At 38.4% G+C, this 22,597-nt stretch overlaps 1 protein-coding gene across 3 annotated transcripts; it reads right to left on the reverse strand.

Annotated features, from left to right (window-relative positions):
* Positions 1–11,331: 11,331 nt before the first annotated feature.
* On the reverse strand, positions 11,332–16,986 carry LOC117558714. Of its 3 annotated transcripts, XM_034235070.1 has the most exons (6): positions 16,708–16,986; positions 15,628–15,672; positions 15,481–15,528; positions 13,976–14,131; positions 13,638–13,730; positions 11,332–12,331 (listed from the first exon to the last, which is right to left on the reverse strand). In XM_034235070.1, the coding sequence occupies exons 4-6, from the start codon at positions 14,078–14,080 to the stop codon at positions 12,023–12,025; spliced, it is 507 nt and encodes a 168-aa protein (XP_034090961.1). In that variant the 5' UTR covers positions 14,081–14,131; positions 15,481–15,528; positions 15,628–15,672; positions 16,708–16,986; the 3' UTR covers positions 11,332–12,022. The 3 variants fall into 3 exon arrangements, with proteins under 3 accessions (XP_034090961.1, XP_034090962.1, XP_034090960.1); XM_034235071.1 differs by having other exon boundaries at positions 15,628–16,986; XM_034235069.1 differs by lacking the exons at positions 15,481–15,528; positions 15,628–15,672; positions 16,708–16,986 and adding an exon at positions 14,267–14,542.
* Positions 16,987–22,597: the final 5,611 nt, after the last annotated feature.

Consider the following 22,597-nt stretch of genomic DNA (forward strand, 5'->3'; position numbering starts at 1 on the left):
GCGATAGTTAATTGTGACCCGCTGAACACGCGTTATATTTTAATCCTCCATGGTTCGTATCTAGTAATTTAGGTTAACTTCCTGTTTCGTTGCATGCTTTTATTTTGAAGGCGAGGATAACGTGTTTGACAGGAAGTTGTGGGTGGCATTGGAGACAACTTGACGGATAAATAGTGTCTTCTTTGTAACGGCAGAGAAAGAGAACAACGGACTGTATGTTTTAAATGTTTAGCACCCCCCGAAGAAGCCACAAGCTCTTACGTTGGGTCTGGAGTTACAAATAAATTCTGATTCATCAGTAAAGTAAAGCCTACGACCATTATTCGGAGGGAAATGCTACACTGTCATTTTGCTAGATCAAAAGTCGAAAGTTGTTTTGGATGAGTCACTAGTTGACTGGTAAGAAATTATATGAGAAGCCGCTGTGCATCTGATTAAAATGCCAGAGAAGATGTATACTCCAAATTATGTTTATTGTAAATAGGAGGTGAATGGCAAGATATGTACAAAAAATGTATGTGTGTTTGTTTGTAGCCTATATATAGGTATGTAAAAATGCGTGTGTGTGATTGTGGTTATTTGCGTGTGCGTGTTGCGTGTGTGGTTAAGTATATGAACGCACACAAAAGTCCGCACTGGAAGCATGTCCCAAAGGCGGCATTGTGTTCACGTGAACAGCCCGTGGCCCAAACCATCAGTCCTTCGCAACAAGAGTTGTTAGAAGTTTCGTTGTGTACAGTGAGGAGAAAAGGAAGTTCCAGGAGAAATGGAGCAACGCTACTTCGTTTTACCTCAGGGGTCCGGATAAGTGATATGCCTCATCTGCAAGCAGATGAATGTAATGCTCAAGGAGTATAACATCAACGCCATTATGAATACCAATCACATTAGACAGGAAATCCACAGCATATCACTCACTCCAGCACAATACTCTCCTCTCTCTGTGTGTTGTGTTTTGCAAGGCACTTTTGAGACAAATTAATGTTTGATTAATCTTAATGTATACTGTATGTATAATTGGTTAGGTACAATAAGAAAGGATTTGTTTTGGAATTATTTTGTTTCCGTTTTTTCTTGGGCGGCCCTCCATCCAATATTGGGTTAACTTAATTAGCCCTCCACTCATCAAAACTTTGAGAACCCCTGTTTTAGAGACTCTCAGGAACAACCAACAACCCTGCATGATTGGAACGCAATGCCCTAGTAGGACAGTAGGGTATAATGAGTTATTTAAGGTAAGATGGGCGCCTGCCCATTAGGGGCTTTGTAGGCGAGAAGAATAATTTTAAATTCTATCCTGTGTTCTATAGGGAGCCAGTGTAAGGCAGCCAGAAACAGGATAATGTGGTCCCTTTTCCTTAACTCTGTTAGTACACGAGCTGCAGCATTTTGAATCAGCTGAAGCGACTTGACTGACTTCTTGGTACAACCCTGATAATAAGGAGTTACAATAATCCAGCCTTGAAGTAAACAAATGCATGGACTAGTTTCTCTGCATCATTTTGAGGCAAGATATGCCTGATTTTTGCAATGTTACGTAGATGGAAGTAGGCAGTCCTTGAAATTGATTTTATGTGGGGCGTTAAAGGATAAATCCTGATCAAATATAACACCAAGATTCCTTACAGTCTCACTGGAGGCCAAATTAATGCCATCCATAGTTAGTATATCTTTAGATAAATTTGTTTCGTAGATTCTTCGGGCCAAGCACAATAACTTCAGTGTTGGTCGTGTTTAACATCAAAAAGTTTAAGGTCATCCACGTTTTTAAGTCCTTGAGGCAGTCTTGAATTTTATTTAGATGATTAATTTTCATCAGGCTTGATTGATAAATATAGTTGAGTATCATCCGCATAACAATGAAAATGTACAGAATGATTCCTTATAATATTGCCTAACAGAAGCATATATAATGTGAAGAAAATAGGTCCGAGCACTGAGCCCTGTGGCACTTCCATGGCTAACTTTGATTTGCGTGGAAGATTAATCGTTGACACGTACAAACTGGTGAGAGTTCAGATAGATAGGACCTAAACCAGCCTAAAGCAGTTTCCTGTATGCCAACTCAGTGCTCTCGTCTTTGCAATAAGATATCATGGTCGATAGTAAATCAATGCAGCACTGAGATCGAGCAAAACAGAATAGAGACAAGTCCCCTTGTCTGAGGCTATTAGAATATCATTTGTGACTTTAAACCAGAGCTTCTCTGTGGCTATGATGTGTTCTAAGACGACTGAAAATCTTCAAACAAATCATTCTTTTTTAAGTAATCACACAACTGTTTTGCCACTGCTTTCTCAAGAATTTTTGAGAGGAACGGAAGATTAGAAATAGGTCTATAGTTGGCTAAAACCTCTGGATCGAGGTTGTGCTTTTTAAGAAGCGTTTTAATCACTGCTATTACTTTGAATGAATTGTGGAACATAGCCTGATAATAAAGACATATTCATGATGTTTAATAAAGAAGTGCTAATTAATGGAAAAACTTCCTTCAACAGCTTAGTTGGAATTGGGTCTAAGATACACGTTGATGGTTTAGAAGAGAGAATCATTTAATTTAATTGTTCAAGGTGTATGGCTGAAAGCATTCTAGTTTACTATCTAGTGTAATATTATAACTTACGTTTCCGGGAGCTGTTGATAACACTATACTGGTCAAAGGCAAGAGGTCATTAATTTTGTTTCTAAGAGTAACAATTTTATCGTTAAAAAAGCACATAAAATCATTACTACTGAGTGCTATGGGAATAGAAGGCTCAATCGAGCTATGGCTCTCTGTCAGCCTGGCTACAGTGCTGAAAAGAAATCTTGCATTATTCTTATTCTCATCGATTAATGAGAGTAGTAGGCTGCTCTCGCTTTACGCAGTGCTTTTCTTATATTCATTGAGAGTAATATGCCAAATTAAACGAGATTCTTCAAGTTTAGTGGAACGCCATATCCTTTCAAGTTGTCTCGACTTTTGCTTTATTTTTGCAGGTGTCGGCATTATGCATTATGCTATGTTGTTTTATTTTTTTATTTTTCAAAGGAGCAACAGAGTCTAATTTTATTCGCAGCGCATCTGTAGCACTATCAACAACATGATCCATTTGGGGTGATGTACATTTTGTATACAGATGTAGTGCTTCATTTCAGACAGTTTGAAACGCGAGGGCCGTGATTGGTACGTGATCTGCCCTCGCTCAAGGGAAAACCTCCAGCTTGACTTGAGACCTCCCCCGTGATAAATAAATGTAATTATAATGAAGCCAGCTGCAATGGATCATTGATCCACCAGGGGGTGCAGTGGGGTTCCACACTGGAGCTCATGTGAAATAAAGTCAGATACAGTTCGCTGGATGTACAGCGGAACTTTGTTAAGATCCATATGTCACGGATATCATACTCTGTGCTAAATAAGAGACATGTAATCATTTACAAAACATCACCATGTTGTTATTTAACGAAATAATGTTGTTTTGTCGAAAAAAACGAACGGGAGGAAATGCAGCCCGGCTCTCGATTTTTAATCCTAATTTAATCATCATCTTCACCACGATCATTTATGTTTATGTTTGCCGAATTGACATGAAATCACTGACACATATGAATATACTGTATTCAACTTCATTAAAACGTTATTAACGTGCCTAAACTCAGTAATTCACTAAAAATATTTATATTGTAATGGGGCCTCGTCGGCAGATCAGGATGAAGGGTGTTATTTTCCCCATAAGGAACAAGTCGCTGCAAATTATCCCGCTTATTACATGGCCACATTCTCCACAAAGTAACGACATGACTCCCAATATTAATTGAAATGCTTTTATGGATTTAGAAAATGTTTTTATTGATTTAAAAAATAGTTGTATGTATTGATTTAAATTGACATGCATCCGCTAAGAAAAATAGTCCGTTGTTACCGTTTTTTAAACAGTCTGAATGAACCGGCAGCTCTCAGCTGTGTATTTACACAGCTCTCTCCCCCCCTCCCCCCTGATCTTTCTTCTCCAGCAGCTAAATTAACTGTAGGTTACTCTGAGTGACAAGCTTACAGTTAGTGACGTAACAACACCATAAAAGCTGGTGGGTTGAAAGCAATACGGGAGGTAAAAATAACTAGAATAATTGTTGTAAAGGAATATTTTGGTCTTGTTAAAGTATATAGAGTTTAGTGATGTGTCCTCGGGAATCTGTTTAATGGTTAAAGTGTATTCCTGCCTGTAATGTGATCCATAGATTCTCAGGAAGACACAGGTCAAGAGGTCATCTGATGTCTTGTGGGGGAGAAGCTTGGCCCATGTGGGTTTACAATGCAACGAGTCTTTGTCTCGACATCTGGCATGCATTAAAGGAAAACCCGCGTGTTTTAGGGCCCTCCTCTTCTTGTCTGTATAGTTGGGTGCTTGGCGCTTTTAGAGTTCAGAGTTTGCTGGTATCTTACAGGAGAACTGTGATATGCTGTGAACTCTCCGGCCGCTGAGGCTCTCAATAAATATCAGTGTATTGACAGGCGAATCCAGTTTCACTCATTTCATGATTGGCTCAACATTGCTGCAAAGAAGTTTTAACTTCACAATTGTGATCTATTTATTGTGGCTTTTATGTTTTTAGGTATAAAATGTTATATAATTCAGGCTTATAATTCACCCTTCTCTAAAAGCCTTCAACAATGACAATATTCATAGTAATTTAATAAATCCTTCCAACACACATTGTAAAAAATAGCCTACTGTAAGTTAAGAAATCATTCCAATATGTACATCTTCTGATGTAACAACAATAACATTATAAATAGTAACATAGCTGAACATGGTATTGCACATTTAGCTTTGATTGTTACTGACCTGAGATGTTTTTATTACATGAATTCACAACTGGCAGGACAGGAGAGTGTGTGCACAAGTCTGCCTTGATCTATGAATTCATGTCTGTGACACTCACTGCTGCCCACAGCTGTGTTATAGAAGGAAAACCTCCTTCACTTCATGAAAGTGTTTTAACCGCACACACCTCTACACACACACACACACACACACAATTGACATGAAATCACTGACAAATATGAATATACTGTATTCAACTTCATTAAAACGTTATTAACGTGCCTAAACTCAGTAATTCACTAAAAATATTTATATTTTAATGGAGCCTCGTCGGCAGATCAGGATCCCAACGCGTAGCGGAGGGATCTTGATCAACATGAAGGGTGTTATTTTCCCCATAAGGAACAAGTCGCTGCAAATTATCCCGCTTATTACATGGCCACATTCTCAACAAAGTAACGACATGACTCCCAATATTAATTGAAATGCTTTTATGGATTTAGAAAATGTTTTTATTGATTTAAATTGACATGCATCCGCTAAGAAAAATAGTCCGTTGTTACAGTTTTTTAAACAGTCTGAATGAAACGGCAGCTCTCAGCTGTGTATTTACGTATTTACTAGGGCTGTCAAGTTAACGCGTTAATAACGCGCTAACGCACAAAAAAATTAACGCCACTAATTATTTTAACGCGATTAACGCATGTGTATGTTTTGTCCTCGGCCGCCCCGTAGTTTCAGAGCGCATCGAGTTTAAAATACCATCTACAAGCTGATGCTGACAGCTTGTGGCAGACCACACTTCCACGCTCACCGGCAGGCACCGACTGGCCATCGGGAGGACTGGGAGGGTGTGTGTATGTGTGGCGCGAGAGAGAGACCTTACGTGTATTGTTGTTGTTAGCATCTGGTGCTAGCTAGCTGCGCTAACGGATATAAGGAGCTGTTTCAATGAAAACAGAGGAGCGACTTTTCGCCGACAACTGCGCCGAGCACTTGACTTTATGCAGGAAGCCAGACAGTGGGACATTGTACGAAAAGTCAGCACACTCATCTCGGATAATGTGCGCAACATGATTGCAGCGTCCAGGCAGCTCCCGTTCGAGCATATGCCTCCATCACACGCACACACGCACGCACACACGCACACACACACTTTGTATTGTATTATTGAATGAGAGAGGTTCCAGGTTGAATTGAGGCGAATATTTGTAATGTTCAGAGGTTGTTGTGTTTAATATTCATGAGAATATTTGTCATTGTTCAAATGATAATAAACATTAGCATAAAGCATATTTGTCCACTCATATGTTGATCAGAGTGTTAAAAACTTGAAAAATATTCCTCTAAGGTGCATTTAGAACAGATAAAAAATGTGCGATTAATCTGCGATTAATCGCGATTAACTATGGACAATCATGCGATTAATCGCGATTAAATATTTTAATCGACTGACAGTCCTAGTATTTACACAACTAATGGCCCATCAACCACAGCTCTCTCCCCCCCTCCCCCCCTGATATTTCTTCTCCAGCAGCTAAATTAACTGTCGGTTACTCTGAGTGACAAGCTTACAGTTAGACACAACACTGTCATTGCAAGTGACCCTCAGTTAGTTGACTTTTATGTTCAACTGCTAAATGCGTTACTGATAAAAAAAGGGCTTCTACTGTACCTATTTACCTTAACACTAATTTATCATTTGCGTACCAAAATTGAGAGAGGGAGAAGGAGAGGGAGAGGGAGAGAGAAGAGAGAGAAGGAGAAGAGAGGAGAGAGGAGAGAGAGAGAAGAGAGAGAGAGAGAGATAGAGAGACAGAGACAGAGACAGAGAGAGAGAGAGAGAGAGAGAGAGAGAGAGAAAGAGATATAGAGAGAGAAGAGAGAGAGAGATATAGAGATATATAGAGATAGAGATAGATATAGAGAGAGAGAGAGAGAGAGAGAGAGAGAGAGAGAGAAGATATTTGCGAGTTGCATATTATGAACTCAGGGTCGGCACGTAGCAACTGGCATTATAGATGTTCGCCTAGGGCGCCAGATCTGTGGAGGCGCTGCGCTGGCAGGTCTGGGAGGGAAAAAAACATTTTTGACCGTTGGGGCTCATCCTAATTTTCGGCCTTGATGTAACAATATTCATAATTATGTAATTGTACACCCTTTTCACATAGGCGGATTTTGCGGGGGGCCGGGGGGGCATTCCCCCCCCCCCTAGTGGCTGAAATATGTTACAGCAATACTACGTCTAAAGCTGTTCCAATACAAATATTTTCGTATGTCAATATTTTAATAGATGTAATATAATGATTGTTACAATACAAATCTGAATAATATCATGTTTTGTTTGAAATAATTTCATTATTGAGCAGTCGCATGTTGTGACGTGTGTGTGTGTGTGTGTGTGTGTGTGTGTGTGTGACGTATGAGGTTAAGGACACAAGTTCCCTCGCTTTTTTTTGCATACAAGTGATTCAGCTATTGTATTACAATAATTAGCAGTAATGGATATGCGGCGATTTATAAAACGTTTAAGGCGTCTACTTCTGCACTAAGTAGGACACTGGTTCATAATATTGTAGCGTGTTCAAGTAACCAAGGGATATAGTAGTTATCAAATAAGTATAAGATGTGCACAGTTATACGTTTTACAGATGTAATGCACTGTTGTTGGGGGGAGAGACCGCCCCTTCCATATGAGTGTGTGTGTACGGCGGGCATGAGGCGTGCATGACGGGACGAGTTGTGTTCGTATGTGGAAAAGTCATACTCAGTGCGGTGAACGCTGGCTTTATTGCTACTGTATCCGTAGCGCCCCACACAATAGTTGGGACTGTTTACTGACGTCAGTAAAAAAGGTTTGCCCCCCCCAAGCGCAAATGTCAAACTCCGCCTATGCCTTTTCACCCCGGTTACACATTTCATTTGCCCTGTACGATGGGCGCTGTAAGTGATGAAAATGGGGGATGTTCGCTTATCTGGCGCCCGCAGCTCACAGCCAAAGTGCGAGTGAGCGAGGGAGAGAGAGAAGGGTGCACCGCCCGGTACCGGCGCTGTTGTTATTAGAATCTGGTGCTAGCTGCTCTAACGGATGTAAGAAGAAGATGTTTCTACAATGATGTGGAGGGAGAGTTCTCTCCAGTCAGACTGAGAGGCTGATAACTACAGCTCAGTGAGGTAAAGGACTCTGAGTGTTTAGATAGTTCACTTTAGTCTAAGTTCAAACAGTTTGGTTACAATTTATGTAAACACATATTTCCAAGGCACTCCTTTATAATTATTGGGATAAACAGGTTTGAAATCATTCCAATGTATACTATAGGACAGTAAACCAAAAACATCCTATAAAACTGGAGGGATAAAAAAAAAAAATGCATAAATAAATGTTACGGTAAAATAAGATATGAATGAACAACACAAATAAAATAAGTTACATTCATTTCTTATTGTCTATGGTAGGTTATTGGTTATGTTCACATACTTATTTGATTACATCCACTTGTCTAAGATGACAACAGAGACTTTCGACCCAAACCCAGCTGTTGACTTGTGGATGCAAGCAGCTAATCGCAGACTCAACCAGAGAGAAAGAAGTAGGCCTACCATCAGCTACCATGTCTGACAGAGAGGAAGATAGTGAGGAGAACAGTCAGGAGGGTAGTGATGACAGCTTGTAGGATTACTGGTCGTGCTAATGTTGTCTTGTGTTCACCTCTGCATGTGTGTTCTGTGTTCACCTCTGCATGTGTGTTCAGTGTTCACCTCTGCATGTGTGTTCTGTGTTCACCTCTGCATGTGTGTTCTGTGTTCACCTCTGCATGTGTGTTATGTGTTCACCTCTGCATGTGTGTTCTGTGTTCACCTCTGCATGTGTGTTCAGTGTTCACCTCTGCATGTGTGTTCTGTGTTCACCTCTGCATGTGTGTTCAGTGCTGTGTGTCTGGCAAATAAAGTCAAGACCCCCTCAAAAGTTACGGTTTATTTCATTTTAAGGATGAGCACCAAGCAACATCTCCAGGTGCTCCTTTGAGAACCAGGGCAAAAAAGTTATGTGCACCCCTGTATATATATATATATATATATTTTTTGTATTCCAGTCTCCCTTCAGATATGTTAAGTGGCATGTCATTCAACACAATGCTGCTCACCTCCTTCAGTTGGGAGAAAAGCTGGTTCAGGTTCAGCCTGCTGAGCCTAAAGATGGATCTGTTGGACCTGGCACCAGGGGGAGGGACAACTGATTTAGTATGAATAGCTGCTAAAAATGTGCCTGCATTTATTAAAGGTAGTTAGGTAAGAATGGAGAAACCAGCTCGAGTGCGCTAGAATTTGAAAGTACACAACCGAAAAAAATCTGCCCCTTCCTTCAGACTTCCTTACAGAGCCCCTCCTCCAACACACACGAACGCGCACATGACCAATGAGGGCATTAAATCAGTTTGTGCACAGATGGAAGGCTGACAGGCAGGTAGGCCATCCAGTTATTTTAGCCGGGCCCGGCTCAGATGATTGGTCGTGCTTTTTACAGCGCCACAGCTTCCACAGATGACATTTTTGTATGTATTTATTGTCAAAGCATTTCATATATTCATTGCTATCGGGATGTTAAGAGCATTCCATGGAATATAACAAAAAGTGTTTCTGAAGTGAATTACCTACACTGTAAACCCGAACGTTCAAAATAATTAAATAGATTAATTAGTGTAAACTTAAATTTAAAAAAAAAGTTCTACTAACTTCAATATATTCAGTTCCTGTGACTGTTCTTCGTTTTTGAGTTAAGTAAACTGATAATCTTTGATTAACTTGAACTATTTGGCGGATTAAGTAAGCATCACTTAAACATATACATTGAACTGTACTCATTTCTAATGCTTATTGTGTGTCTGACGTCACTAACCGTCACTAACTGTCGAACGAAAGTGGGATGCAGCGCATGCAGCTAATACCTGCAATAAGGTGGATCTTCACACTTAATTTCCACACTTTCCGGTGGTAATCAGCATCATTGGTCTCACTGTAAGTGCAATATTCATATTTCTTCACTTTTTTAAATATTTTGAGATTAAACATGTGAAAGAGAGTGTTGATGTCAGCCAGATACATGCATGTTAGCTAGCATTAGCCATAGGTTGAGTCAGCAGATTCACAGAAATGCCTGAATTATTTGCACAGTTACTGTATAATGTTAACTTGTAAGATATGTAGTTGTGGAAACTTGGTGCCAAAATAGGGCTGTCACTTGTTGTATGATGAAAAATGTCATTGCCCCTAAGCTAATTATGTATTCAAAAAGTTCAGCCAAATGCATTGTGGTTGTGGGTGCTCGTAGTGACGGCAGCCGTTGAAACACTAACATAACAGGTAGGTTTCCTAATAAAAGCCTTCAATGTTAGTTTAATCAATTTATACTCAAATTTGTGTCATAATATACCCAACCATTTACTTAATTTACTACGAGCAACCCCGAAGGCATTGGACTGAAAGTCACTATTTAACACGGTCACTAGCTAGCTAGTTTGCTAACAGTTAGCAAGCTAACATTTTCATCCACGAGGTGCGGAGGATTGTGTGTGCTCCCTCCGTGCTCTCCTCGCTGCCGCTGAATTAAGAGACCCGCTGCTAAAGTTTAACACTCTCCTTCACCCAGGTTTCAACCTCTTTATACGGTTTCAACGAGCGTGAGGCCACACACACGGGACGGAGCAGAACAGAGACAGGTAATGTTAAATTGAATATAACGTTGTCAGTTATAAACAAGCTCGGTAGTGAACGCTTGTCCATTTGTTGTCCATTAATTCATCATTTACCATACTAACATTTCCCCAATGGATGTTTAAGAATGTATTAAACAGTAGCTTACATTACATTTTAAATATAGGATTTGTTCAGCTTTAGTCTGAAGGAGATAAACCACACTGTAAACCACGAGGCGCGGAGGGTTGTGTGTGTTTGTGTTCCCTTCCTCGCTGCTGAATTACGAGAGCCGCTGCTAACGTTTAACACTCTCCTTCACCCAGGTTTCAACCTCTGTATACGGGTTCAACAAGCGCGAGGCCACACACACACACACACACACACACACACACACACACACACACACACACACACACACACACACACACACACACACACACACACACACACACACACACACACACACACACACACACACACACACACACACACACACACACACACACACACACACATGGGGCAGAGCAGAGAAAGGTAATGTTAAAGTGAATATAACGATGTCAGATTATTAACAGGCTTGGTAGTGAACGCTTGTCCATTTGTTGTCCATGAATTAGTTACTAACATTAACTCAATGGATGTTTAAGAAGTTATTAGGCAGTAGCTTACATTACATTTTAAATATAGGATTTGTTCAACCTTCCCCAAGGAGAGGATCCCTCAAGTCTTGAGCACTTGAGGCAGACAATTGTTGAGGAAGTCAAGAAGACTGAGATGGACCTACCCCTCATTAAAAAGATGATGCACACCACATTTGCACTCACTCAAAGAAATAACTCATTGGATTAACTCAATTTTATTGTTGGCAGGTTTTCCATCCAATAAATATATGTGGCACAAACTCAAACTAATGGCATCCATGCAGTATAATGTAAATGAGTTAGTCCAACTCAAATTTTTCAAATAGAGTTTAAGTAAAATGATAACATTACCTTTATGAATTTAAATAATGCTAGTCCACCTAAATCCTATTTAATTAATTGAAAATGAAATAATGAGGTTAAATATAATTTAATAAAAATGTGTTACACATGATAGAAAACATGGTTTAGTTTTTTTTATTTTTAAATTCACATTATTCAAAACAATCCTCCATTCAATACAGTCTTTTTAAAATGAATGAATTCACACTGAAAGATGAAAAACATTTCTGAAAGATAATACCATTTTTAAAATGGCAGAGAAATGGAACTCCTATAATTAACTTACAAATCTCCCTTTGCCAAATACAATGAATACAATATAACAGGGGTATGCACTGCTCTTCTAACAGGACAATAACACATAACATAAAGAGTGCACTGCAAACACCAACATATGGAAATAGTGTTACAGTGTGTTGAAACAAATACAGAAAAGCACAGAACAAATGATTGATATAACGGCTCAATCTGCTCTGACTAGGAAACTCGTGAATAAAATGACAACAATGAACTCATGAGTCACTTCTTTTTCACATTTCAATCGAACAACTTGATCTTCAGACTTTCGATTTTACCATTCAGCTTGTGCCCATCCAGATTCATCACTACCTTCTGCATGAACTCGAAGGTGTGTTTGAGGTTGTCCGGAAAGCTCAAATCCAGGGCATAAATAAGTCCCAATAGCATGACAAACCCCACAATCACGCTGCCCAAGTTGTCCATGACTATATTGCCTTCGATGACAATTCCCACGTCCTCTGGCTGCCCATCCACATCTCTTTGAAGTGTGTATATGCCCATGACTGTGTTTGCCATGTCCCTCTTGGCATCTTCAGAGGCAGAGGCCTGAACAAAGACACAAACATACAACATATGTGTTAACTAAAACCTGAATTACTACATTTTATAGAAGCAGATTTACTTATGTGGCTCTCCTAATTGATCAAAACAGTTTTAGACTAACCCTCTGGTATCACTCAAATGTACTACCCTATTTGGCCACTCAGGATAAAAATGTCCACTTTCAAAAACTTGAATGATAAAATGATATGATACAAATATTATATTTAAATATTTTTCCCCCACACTTTTTGGGAAGTGTGGGAACATTTTTTAAATGGACAATTAGGGTAATTTGTACAGTGTATTCGAGACGGATTAGAAAAATTGAAATTCCAAAAAGTATCTAGAAAAAACACAAAATCATTATAGCCAAATCTGATGTGAAAAATTACCAATTTGGACAAAAATGTCCGAGTGATACCAGAGAAGGTTAGGACCTCCAACACAGAACTAAATTAAGCTTGTAAGAAAATGTTTGCATAAATAAGTTATAAAGATATATTCCTGTATGTTCTGTTTGATTATCAACGTTATCTTATTTATTAATTCAGGTATTATTTGTTTACATCCCTACTTAATAATGTAATTTGTTGTTATTCCTGTAGTTAATTATGCATTTACCTACTTATTTCGATATGTATTTGATTATTTATTCTTTAATAATTTATTTCCTTGTTATGTGATTATGTAATTATTCCTTTAACAATTTAGTAATTGCTGCATTCACATACCTTTTTAAACATGAATCTATTGATTAATATATTTCAGCATTTATTTATTATTTTATTTATGTATTTATTCAATTATTTATAAGTTCTTACATATGTATTCATGTCCATATTTATTTATTCATTTATAGATGTATTTATATATAAATGTAAATATTTATTTCAGCATTCATTTATTATTTGTATTTATTTCCAGATATATTCATGTTTTAATTCACATTTGTATTTATCAATTGTATTCCTATGTTAATTTATAGATGTATTTATATCTGTATAAATGTATTAATTCACTTTTTTCTATATTTATTTTAACACTTGCCCGATGAAATTACTTCTGTATCTATTTATTATTATTTTTTTATTTCTGTATTTATTCATTCTTACATATATTCATTCCTATATTAATGTATAGATTTATTTATTTCTGCATGTATTTATGATATGTGATAAGATATTTAGATGTAAGCAGGGATAGGGTTGTGTGCCATATAATTTTCTTATTATAAATGTAAGTAATGGTGGTTATAATTGTGGGTAACACTGTTAACCAATACATTGAAAACATATTGTGATAAACATACCTGATACTCCTTAAAAAAAGAGTCTGGATCCTCGTTGAGGTAGATCGCGATGCTTCGCAGGATGCACCCCCTCTTGATGTGGATGTTTTCAAACTAAAGCAGGGGCGATAAATCAAAGACAATTAAGCACAATGCATGTGCAACAGAGCAGGTAGTTTACAAAGTAGAGGGCTGTATCTGTCGTGTGTGTCCCTAAGCAGGACTCCTTACACCTACATTTCCACAATAAGCTATTGCCTTAAAAACACTATAAAAGCAGACAATTTCTTAAATGTGTTCATATGATCATGGACAAAAACAATACAGTGAAAAACGAGGTTCTCTGCATTTATACTAACCGAATCTGATATTGCAAGGGCTTCCTTGATTTTGTGCCCCTTCACTCCTCCTTTGGTCTTGAAGATCTTCAAGAGCTTGTCTGAGAAGTGGTCCAGCTGCCACATGAACTTTGATTGAAGTGGTGATGTTGTGATCCTCAAAAACTCCGCATTCACCTTAAAAATATTATTAACAAGCACAATACAACCAATTGTTACTTGTTTATTAGAATCACAACCATGCAAGGATGTAGACATGAATCACAAAAGACAATAATAAAAGACTGTCAACAAATACAAATATTTACTTACTTCACTCTGCTGAAACAGAGCAGGCCATCTGCATTTGAAGTCCCCTATCAAAGGCCTTTGCTCCACAATCTCAAGGCGTCTGTGGGAGAAGGTTTTTTCCATTTTTGCTTTTATCACCACTTCATTGTCACGCTTTTTCAGTTCTGACAATAAGGCAATTCTCTCGTTCTCCAAGCTTTCTGTGGTTTCGCCTTTTGGGTGCAGAGGAATGTAGTTTACTTCAGCTTTTCTTGGTTTTTTTATGTTTGCTGCAGCTTTGCCTTGGCCTGTTTTCTTGTGCTTTAAGGAATTCACAAGGATTTCAGGATGTCCAAGACGGCCAAGCTTTGTACGATAGTTTTGCATTTTGTACTTAAGAGACTGTTTCCACCCCCCAAATCCTATCTTGGATCCTAGCTGCCCCAAACAAGGGTGGGCCCTCGTCAACGCTGCAGCTACCTCTTCACACTGATAGTCTTTTGGATATTTTGTGAATTTGATCATTTCTTGGGCTAGGCCATCAAGAATGACTCCTTTCAGCTTTAGGCCAGGCTGGAAGTATGTACCAGTTGTCTCAAACTCTGCATTCTGTAGATGAAGCTCAAATTCAGCCTCGTAGGTGAGCTTAGGAACCACAAAAACTGTGGGCCAGGATAACAATTGTGAGGCCTGAGCTTCAGGGGATGGATGCGGGGTTGACGTATACACCATATCATCACTGCAGCATGAGGCTATTGATGATGCAGGGATTAGAGACTCTGAGCTTCCAGTAATTGAGGTCTTATCAAATGAGTCAACTGTGTACTAAGTGATGGAGGGCTCAATATTTGACAATATAGGAGAGTAAATTACTTTCAGTGTGCTTTTATCCTGAATTTCAGACACTGATGTAAGATTCATGAACTCGTTAAAGTCAACATCCATGTATTGCAGACGGAAGTCCTCTTTCAATTGAAGAGATGTCTTGACAAATGTGTGCAGTTCTTCAACTGTTGCTGGGATTCCCGAATCCAGGGTCAGTTTTCTAGAGTCAGACTGGTCGGCAAAGATGATGCGCAGAAGCGCCCGACCTGCCGTTATGGAACACCTTTTAATCTAGAGCAGAAACAAGGTGAAAGAATAACAAGAAAGAAACACATTAGGATTATATCAAAGATGAACATAAAAATGTTTTTACAGTTTAACTGCCCCTTAAATGTGCATGTGTCTGCTGGAAATGTTTTAACAACAAATACCTGCTAGCTAGTTCCAAACTGCAGTGTTTGCACTGCCACATGCATAACCTGAAAAAGAGAATAAATAGAATTAGCAATTGACACTGAACAACTGACAATGTCACAGATCAGCTTGTGCAAGTATTGTGAAAGTAGCCGTGTACTTACCATAAATAAGAGGTTTCCCCAAGGTGCTTGTTAATGCTGATCAAACTGCAAAAGACAACAAATATATTTTAGAGGTGTGATTAAAATGCTTATATATTTGAATTTTCACAGAAAACACATAATTGCCTAAGATTGCACAACCCAAAAAACGTTTCTGCACAACTCTGGGTGCCTGCTTGTGAGTGAAGTAACCCATACAAGATTCACATATATATTATCTCATTATTTATATTAAATATTTGGCAGTAAAAAACTAAACTCAACTGAACTCCTACAGAAACGAGTGGCTCCGCCTGTCCTCCTCTGCCTGCCTGCACTAAGGCCAGGAGAGAGATGGACACACCTGCTGAGCTTTATGATAGAAAATGGCAGCCCTTGCATGCAGGCTCTGCCTCCTATACTGTTACCTCATTCACTTGAATTACTCTTTGCATTTTTTGGTTGAATTTAAACTGAATTTCGGTGTACTGTGTTCAATGACAATAACGTTAAATCGAATGTAATATAATCTAATGATCTCCATTATCCAGTATCCAATGCTAACCGTATCTAGCAAGCTAGCTAACAAACCAGTTATTTGGCTAGCTAGCTTGCCTCATGCACTTTAATTACTCTTTGCATTTTTTGGTTGAATTTAAACTGAATTTCGGTGTACTGTGTTCAATGACAATAACATTAAATCGAATGTAATATAATCTAATGATCTCCATTATCCAGTATCCAATGCTAACCGTATCTAGCAAGCTAGCTAACAAACCAGTTATCTGGCTAGCTAGCTTGCCGCTTTACCTCATGCACTTTAATTACTCGTTGCATTTTTTGGTTGAACTTAAACTGAATTTCGGTGTACTGTGTTCAATGACAATAACGTTAAATCTAATGTAATATAATCTAATGATCTCTACTATCCAGTATTCAATGCTAACCATATCTAGCAAGCTAGCTAGCTTGCTGTTTAGACCCAACTAAAAACGGAGCAAAATATAACACGGTGGTTTCAAATATTCTTGTCGATATTATGAAAAGGCATTACTTGGAAACAGGGAACATTCTAAACTACTAGAAAAAACAAATACTTACCAAATAATAGACTTTCCACCGTCAGTTTCCCCAGTCAGTTTCCACAGTCAGTGTTAGACAAAAGGCGGCAAATGACAGAACGGATGTTGCGCATACGCAAAGGGGGTGTGCAAAGGGGCGGTCCCCAATGAAAACAATTCATTTTGAGTTGCTCTGTCTTAAATACATTTAATAAGTGAATTGATTAATGTAATTTGTGTTACACTAATGAACTATACTTAGGTTTATTTCTTAAATAAAAATATTTAAGTAAAGTGAAACCATTTTTAATGTGTCAAGTCTAAGAAGGGCTTGAATCATTTTTTTGAGTGCTGTCGCCCTTTAGTCCCTCTCTCTTTTCTTTCTCTCCTTTCTCTTCTTTTCTTAGAGCCTGACTTTGTTGGTCGTTGAAACATGGTACAACACACTTATGTAGGCTAAGTACTAGCATCCCTCCTCACATGCTTTCACTCTCTGCAAGTGCCGGTTTGGAGGCAGGAGCAAACCATATACATGTAAATAGAAGGGGGTGTACAGAGGCTTTGGGTAATTACCTTTTGGAAGAAAATAAGTTAAATGAATCGTAAGTTTAGTGAGTAATTTATCAATATAACATTCTATTAATATTAATTATTGAGGATTGATGAAAGGTTACTTACATTTTTTTTCTTAATGTTCTAAACATGTTGGGGCCCCTGTCAGTCACGGGCCCTTAGAATCGTCCTAACTTTTCACCCCCTTACGGTGCCCCTGCCCTCATCTCCCGGTCAAGTCACGCATCCAGTACAAACTCCTCCTGCTAACTTACAAATCTCTCCACTCCCTAGCCCCTGCATACATCTCTGACCTCCTTCAGCCCTACACCCCCTCTCGTCACCTGCGGTCCTCCGACAAAAGGCTGCTCTCCATCCAGCGCTCCAAGCTAAAAACCTTTGGCAACAGGGCTTTCAGTGTCGCAGCTCCCACCCTCTGGAATGTTCTCCCCTCTGCAGGAATGCTGACGCTCTGGACACTTTCAAAAAACAACTCAAACACCATCTATTCACCCGGGCCTTTGGCCTCAGCTAAAATGCAGTACCCAGCAACCGGTTATTTAAAAAAAATGTCTACCTGTGTATCCTTGTGACTATTATTATTTTGTTGTTTTGTTTCCCATTGTAAAGCGTCCTTGGGTCTCTTGAAAGGCGCTATAAAAATTATTATTATTATTACCGATGCATCACCCTCTCCACAATATCAACCAACACCGATTTCACTGTGTCCATAAACAGAGACGTCTTGGCCCAAGGAGTAAAATCAGCAGCAGTAGTACGGCAATATTTGGTTGTCCAAAATGGTGGTGATGATGGTAGTCCATGAGTTTGTTCCTGGCTGCAACTCGCAGGGGGAGACTTGGTTTTTCTCAGATCCATGGCTAGTTTTCAACGGTCGTCTTAGTGGGGTCCTTCGTTTTAGATGATTTGCTGAGTGGAGGGTGGGACTTATTGCGTTGAATGGGGGGAGTCGTCTGTAGAATTGAGAGTTTTTTTTAAAATTCTTTAAGCTTTGTAGCTTTTTCATCTATCATTTCCAACCAAGCAGCAAGAGGTCAAATTTAAGAATAAGTAATAGTTTGTCATGATTTTACGGAAAAAGTCAAAAGTATAGTTTGTCAGAAAAAATATATATGGAAAAGTCATTGTGTATGTTGAAAATAAAAAAAAAAAAAGAAACTCAATTCATTACAAATTAATGAATATTTTACCCAGTTCTAAAGTTTTGCACCCATTAAAGAAAACCCCATTCCTTACAAAGTACTTCATAGTATACCCTTTGTTAAGTGTTGCTTGCATACATCAAAGTGTATCTAAAAGTATCTTGGTAGCAGAAAATAACTAAAATATGTAAGGTTATCAGAAAAAAACGCACATTGTTTAACTGAACAAGTGTTTAAAAAACGGCCATTAAAAGAAACCGAATTCCTTACAAAGTACTTAATATTCTATCAGTTGTTAAGTGTTGCATACATCAAAGTGTGTCTAAAAGTATCTTAGTAACACAAGAAAAGAGAAAAAAGCATTGATGTTAACAAAACTGGATTGTTCCACTGAAATAGCGTTAAAATCAAAAGTGCCTTTAAAGAAAATGTATTCAGACAAAGTATTTTATTTTCAAAAATGTTTAAGGTTTTGCATACATAAAAAGTGTATCTTACAGTTCCTTTGTGAGAGAATTACACACAAATCTGCCGAGTGTCAGTAAAAAGTGTTAAAATCACAAACTTGCCTTTGAGAGAAACAGTCTTTAAGAAAAAATCTAATCAGACAATGTACTTCATTTTCTAGTTTTAAGGTTTTACATACCTCAAAGTGTGTCTAAAAGTATCTTGGCAAGAGAAAAAAGCCAAAATCTGCCTAGACCATTAAAAGAAACCGAATTCCTTACAAAGTACTTAATATTCTATCAGTTGTTAAGTGTTGCATACATCAAAGTGTGTCTAAAAGTATCTTAGTAACACAAGAAAAGAGAAAAAAGCCAAAATCTGCCTAGTGTCAGTAAATAAGTGTTAAAATCACAAACTTGCCTTTTAGAGTCACAGTCTTTAAGAAAATAAAAGTGTTACACAGTGACTGACATTCTACCAGTTGTAAAGTTTTCAGACACCAAACTGTATCTAAAAGTATCTTAGTAACACAAGAAAAGAGAAAAAAGCATTGATGTTAACAAAACTGGATTGTTCCACTGAAATAGCGTTAAAATCAAAAAGTGCCTTTAAAGAAAATGTATCCAGACAAAGTATTTTATTTTCAAAAATGTTTAAGGTTTTGCATATATAAAAAGTGTATCTTACAGTTCCTTTGTGAGAGAATTACACACAAATCTGCCGAGTGTCAGTAAAAAAGTGTTAAAATCACAAACTTGCCTTTTAGAGAAACAGTCTTTAAGAAACCATTCTAATCAGACAATGTACTTCATTTTCTAGTTTTAAGCTTTTGCATACATCAAAGTGTGTCTAAAAGTATCTTGGCAAGAGAAAAAAGCCAAAATCTGCCTAGACCATTAAAAGAAACCAAATTCCTTAGTTGTGTAGGGGGTTAGCATCAGACCTGTTGAAGGGGGGCGTTACAAGGGGACGAGTCTGTCTGGCTCTCTGAGGGATGGTGTGTGAGAGGATCAATGAAGATCAAACTTAGATCAGCACTTGTCGCAGAAGGTAGGCTGTGTGTAAACTCCAGAGAGGGGAGGTTTTCACGCTGTATAGATATGTCGTCGTGATGGTACACTGATGGCTGGCTTACGCTGCAAACTTCATCACCTTTTAACAAGAGAGTAAGTATATAAAACGTTATTTTGGATATTTTACACATCAGCAAAAAAAATAAGCTAGATACAAACACATACAGTTTTAAATACATATATACTCACTTTCCACAGGGAATGAATCATATGTGGTTCCACCAAAATAGTTAATCCTCTCTAATATTCTAATTCGTATTTGGTTCAGACTTTCCTGAACTGAGACACACACAAAAAAAGATTTGATTAAAAATCTACACCACATTATTTGTACATAGAAGGGTACTTTCCCAAAGCTTCTAAACCATTACGAGCCATAGTGCTGTTACAAAATAAAACAGATGCACAGAGGTTGTTTAACACACACCAAGCAACATTAAATAATTACATGATATTATAAAATAAAAATAAAAAGTACTTACCAGAGTTTTTCAAGATCAGATCCAGGTCAAGAAAACGCAGAGAGGAAGTATGGTGCTGGCTCATTAGCCCTCTCACTCTTCTTAGAATGATCCTGTGCATTTTTACAGTTGAACTCCTATCCCCTTATAAACCAAAATAACAATAGCCCTTAATTAACACTAATCATTTTAAAAACCTTAAATCTAATTTAGAGAGGACAACTAAAGTGTAAGGTGACTTTTTTAAACTAATTCCACTACTCTGTCTACTGGCATTACAGCAAAAACAGAGAGATGGCAGGAAGGGGGGAGACAGTCTCCCCCAACTTTACAGACACTGTGTTTAGAGAGGAAAATACAAGTGTAAGGTAACTGTTTTTAAATTCCATCTCCCCTCTACTGATAAGATGGCAGGAAGGGAGGAGGAGGGGGTAGGGACAGGCTCACACACACACACACACACACACACACACACACACACACACACACACACACACACACACCTTCACAGACACTGTGTGAGACTCCAGACCTTTATAAACTAAAGTACTTCAACATTAGTTAACAGTCTCCCCAAAACTTAAAAACCATTATGAATCATAGTGCTAATACACAATAAATACAATATATACACAGAGGTTATTTAACACACAACATACAACATTTAATAATTATATGAAGTACTTACCAGAGTTTTTCAGGATCAGATCCAGGTCAGGAAAACGCAGAGAAGAAGTCCTGGGGTGGTTCATTATCTCCTTTCTCTTGCTGGAGAAACTAGATCTCCTTATATACCCTGACAATAGCCAGGTCAATGGCTCAAAAAAAGAATGACAACCAATCGGTCTAATCCTTGCAATGTAGACAGAGACTTCCTCATAGCTAGTAAACTAATCAATTAGTTAACACAAATCATATTAAAACCTTAATCTAATTTAGATAGGACAATAAAGTTTGTGTGGTGACTTTTAGTATAGTAGAGAGGGGAGTGGCAGGGGTAGACAGTATCACACACTGTCTACCTGCATCACCGCAGAAGGAAGGAGGCTTTGAAACGAGAGTAGATGTTAGCTTAGGTTCCCGTTAGAAAGGGCTGTCTGATGAAGAAGGAAAGTGGTAACATACATCAATACTATTTTTAATTGTTATGTTTATGGTGGCCTTTCTTTAGGGGGCTAAAATAAGATTTGATGTAGGCGCGGTCCACAGCAGGGTAGGGGGAAACAGTCTCACACACACTATCTTCTGGCACGACTTCAGAGAGACTGTCTTAATTAACACATAGATTGACATCAAAGGCTAATTCGATTGACAACAGTAGGTAGACTACAATGGGGCATATCAGATCGGCATGTTATAACACTTCGAACAGTGGGTCATTATGGGGTCATTATAGATAACACCTCGAACAATGGGTCAATATGGGGGTCATTATAGATAACACCTCGAACAATGGGTCAATATGGGGGTCATTATAGATAACACCTCGAACAGTGAGGTCATTATGGGGGTCATTAGCATAGTAGCCGTTTCCGGCACCTGTCACTTTATAAGTAGTAGCAGGTGTGACCTGTCACAGCACCTGTCACTTTTTATGCATACTAATGTGATGGAAACAGGATCAGTATTACTACTCAAGTACACTTGAATATCCATGCCATAGCACACTGCTTACTGCATGGCTATTGAGACCACACGAAGGTTCGCAATAGGCTCACAAATGTGAGAGTGGAAAAACTGGTTGGCATTCGGGCAAACCTAAGGCTCTCTGAGCCTGACACAGAGCCATCCTCAACAAGGCTGGACAGTGACACTGAAGAGGAAGACTCAGAGTTGGATGTTGATGAGGCCCAGGAAGAGCCCATTGACTGAAAGGCTTTAGCAAAAATGCAGAGGATTGCTTGAAGGAAGATTTGCATGTTTAAGGCGAGACACGGCAGGCAAAAACATCGTTTTTCAAGTACTGGTCAATTTTGAGATGTTGTGCTATTTTGATTCTATAACATGTTTTCTTTCAGGCTTTTGGAAGGAAAACGTACAAAATACACATTTAAGTGTTTATTTTACTATAGTTTGTCTATTTGCGTCTGTAGATTTCTCCCAAATTCACCAAAAGTTAGCATTCTAAGGTAACATAAAGTACTGCGACCGCTGTGTGCACCATGTCAACAGAGATATCGTTGGAAAGCTGTGTCTCTCCTGCACAATCTCATCGGATCCAAATATGGTCATTT

The sequence above is a fragment of the Gymnodraco acuticeps genome, unplaced genomic scaffold (genome assembly GCF_902827175.1).
Source record: "Gymnodraco acuticeps unplaced genomic scaffold, fGymAcu1.1, whole genome shotgun sequence".
Lineage (NCBI taxonomy): Eukaryota > Metazoa > Chordata > Actinopteri > Perciformes > Bathydraconidae > Gymnodraco > Gymnodraco acuticeps.

What these genes read in the sequence shown, in the direction of transcription:
- LOC117558714 (XM_034235069.1), bottom strand. Translation starts at nt 14,368, where the DNA reads ATGGAAAAAACCTTCTCCCACAGACGCCTTGAGATTGTGGAGCAAAGG. An exon ending in CTCTGTTTCAGCAGAGTGAA is followed by an intron (nt 14,132 to 14,266) that starts GTAAGTAAATAT and finishes AATATTTTTAAG; the next exon opens with GTGAATGCGGAGTTTTTGAG. An exon ending in CTTTTTTTAAGGAGTATCAG is followed by an intron (nt 12,332 to 13,637) that starts GTATGTTTATCA and finishes GTCTTTGTTCAG; the next exon opens with GCCTCTGCCTCTGAAGATGC.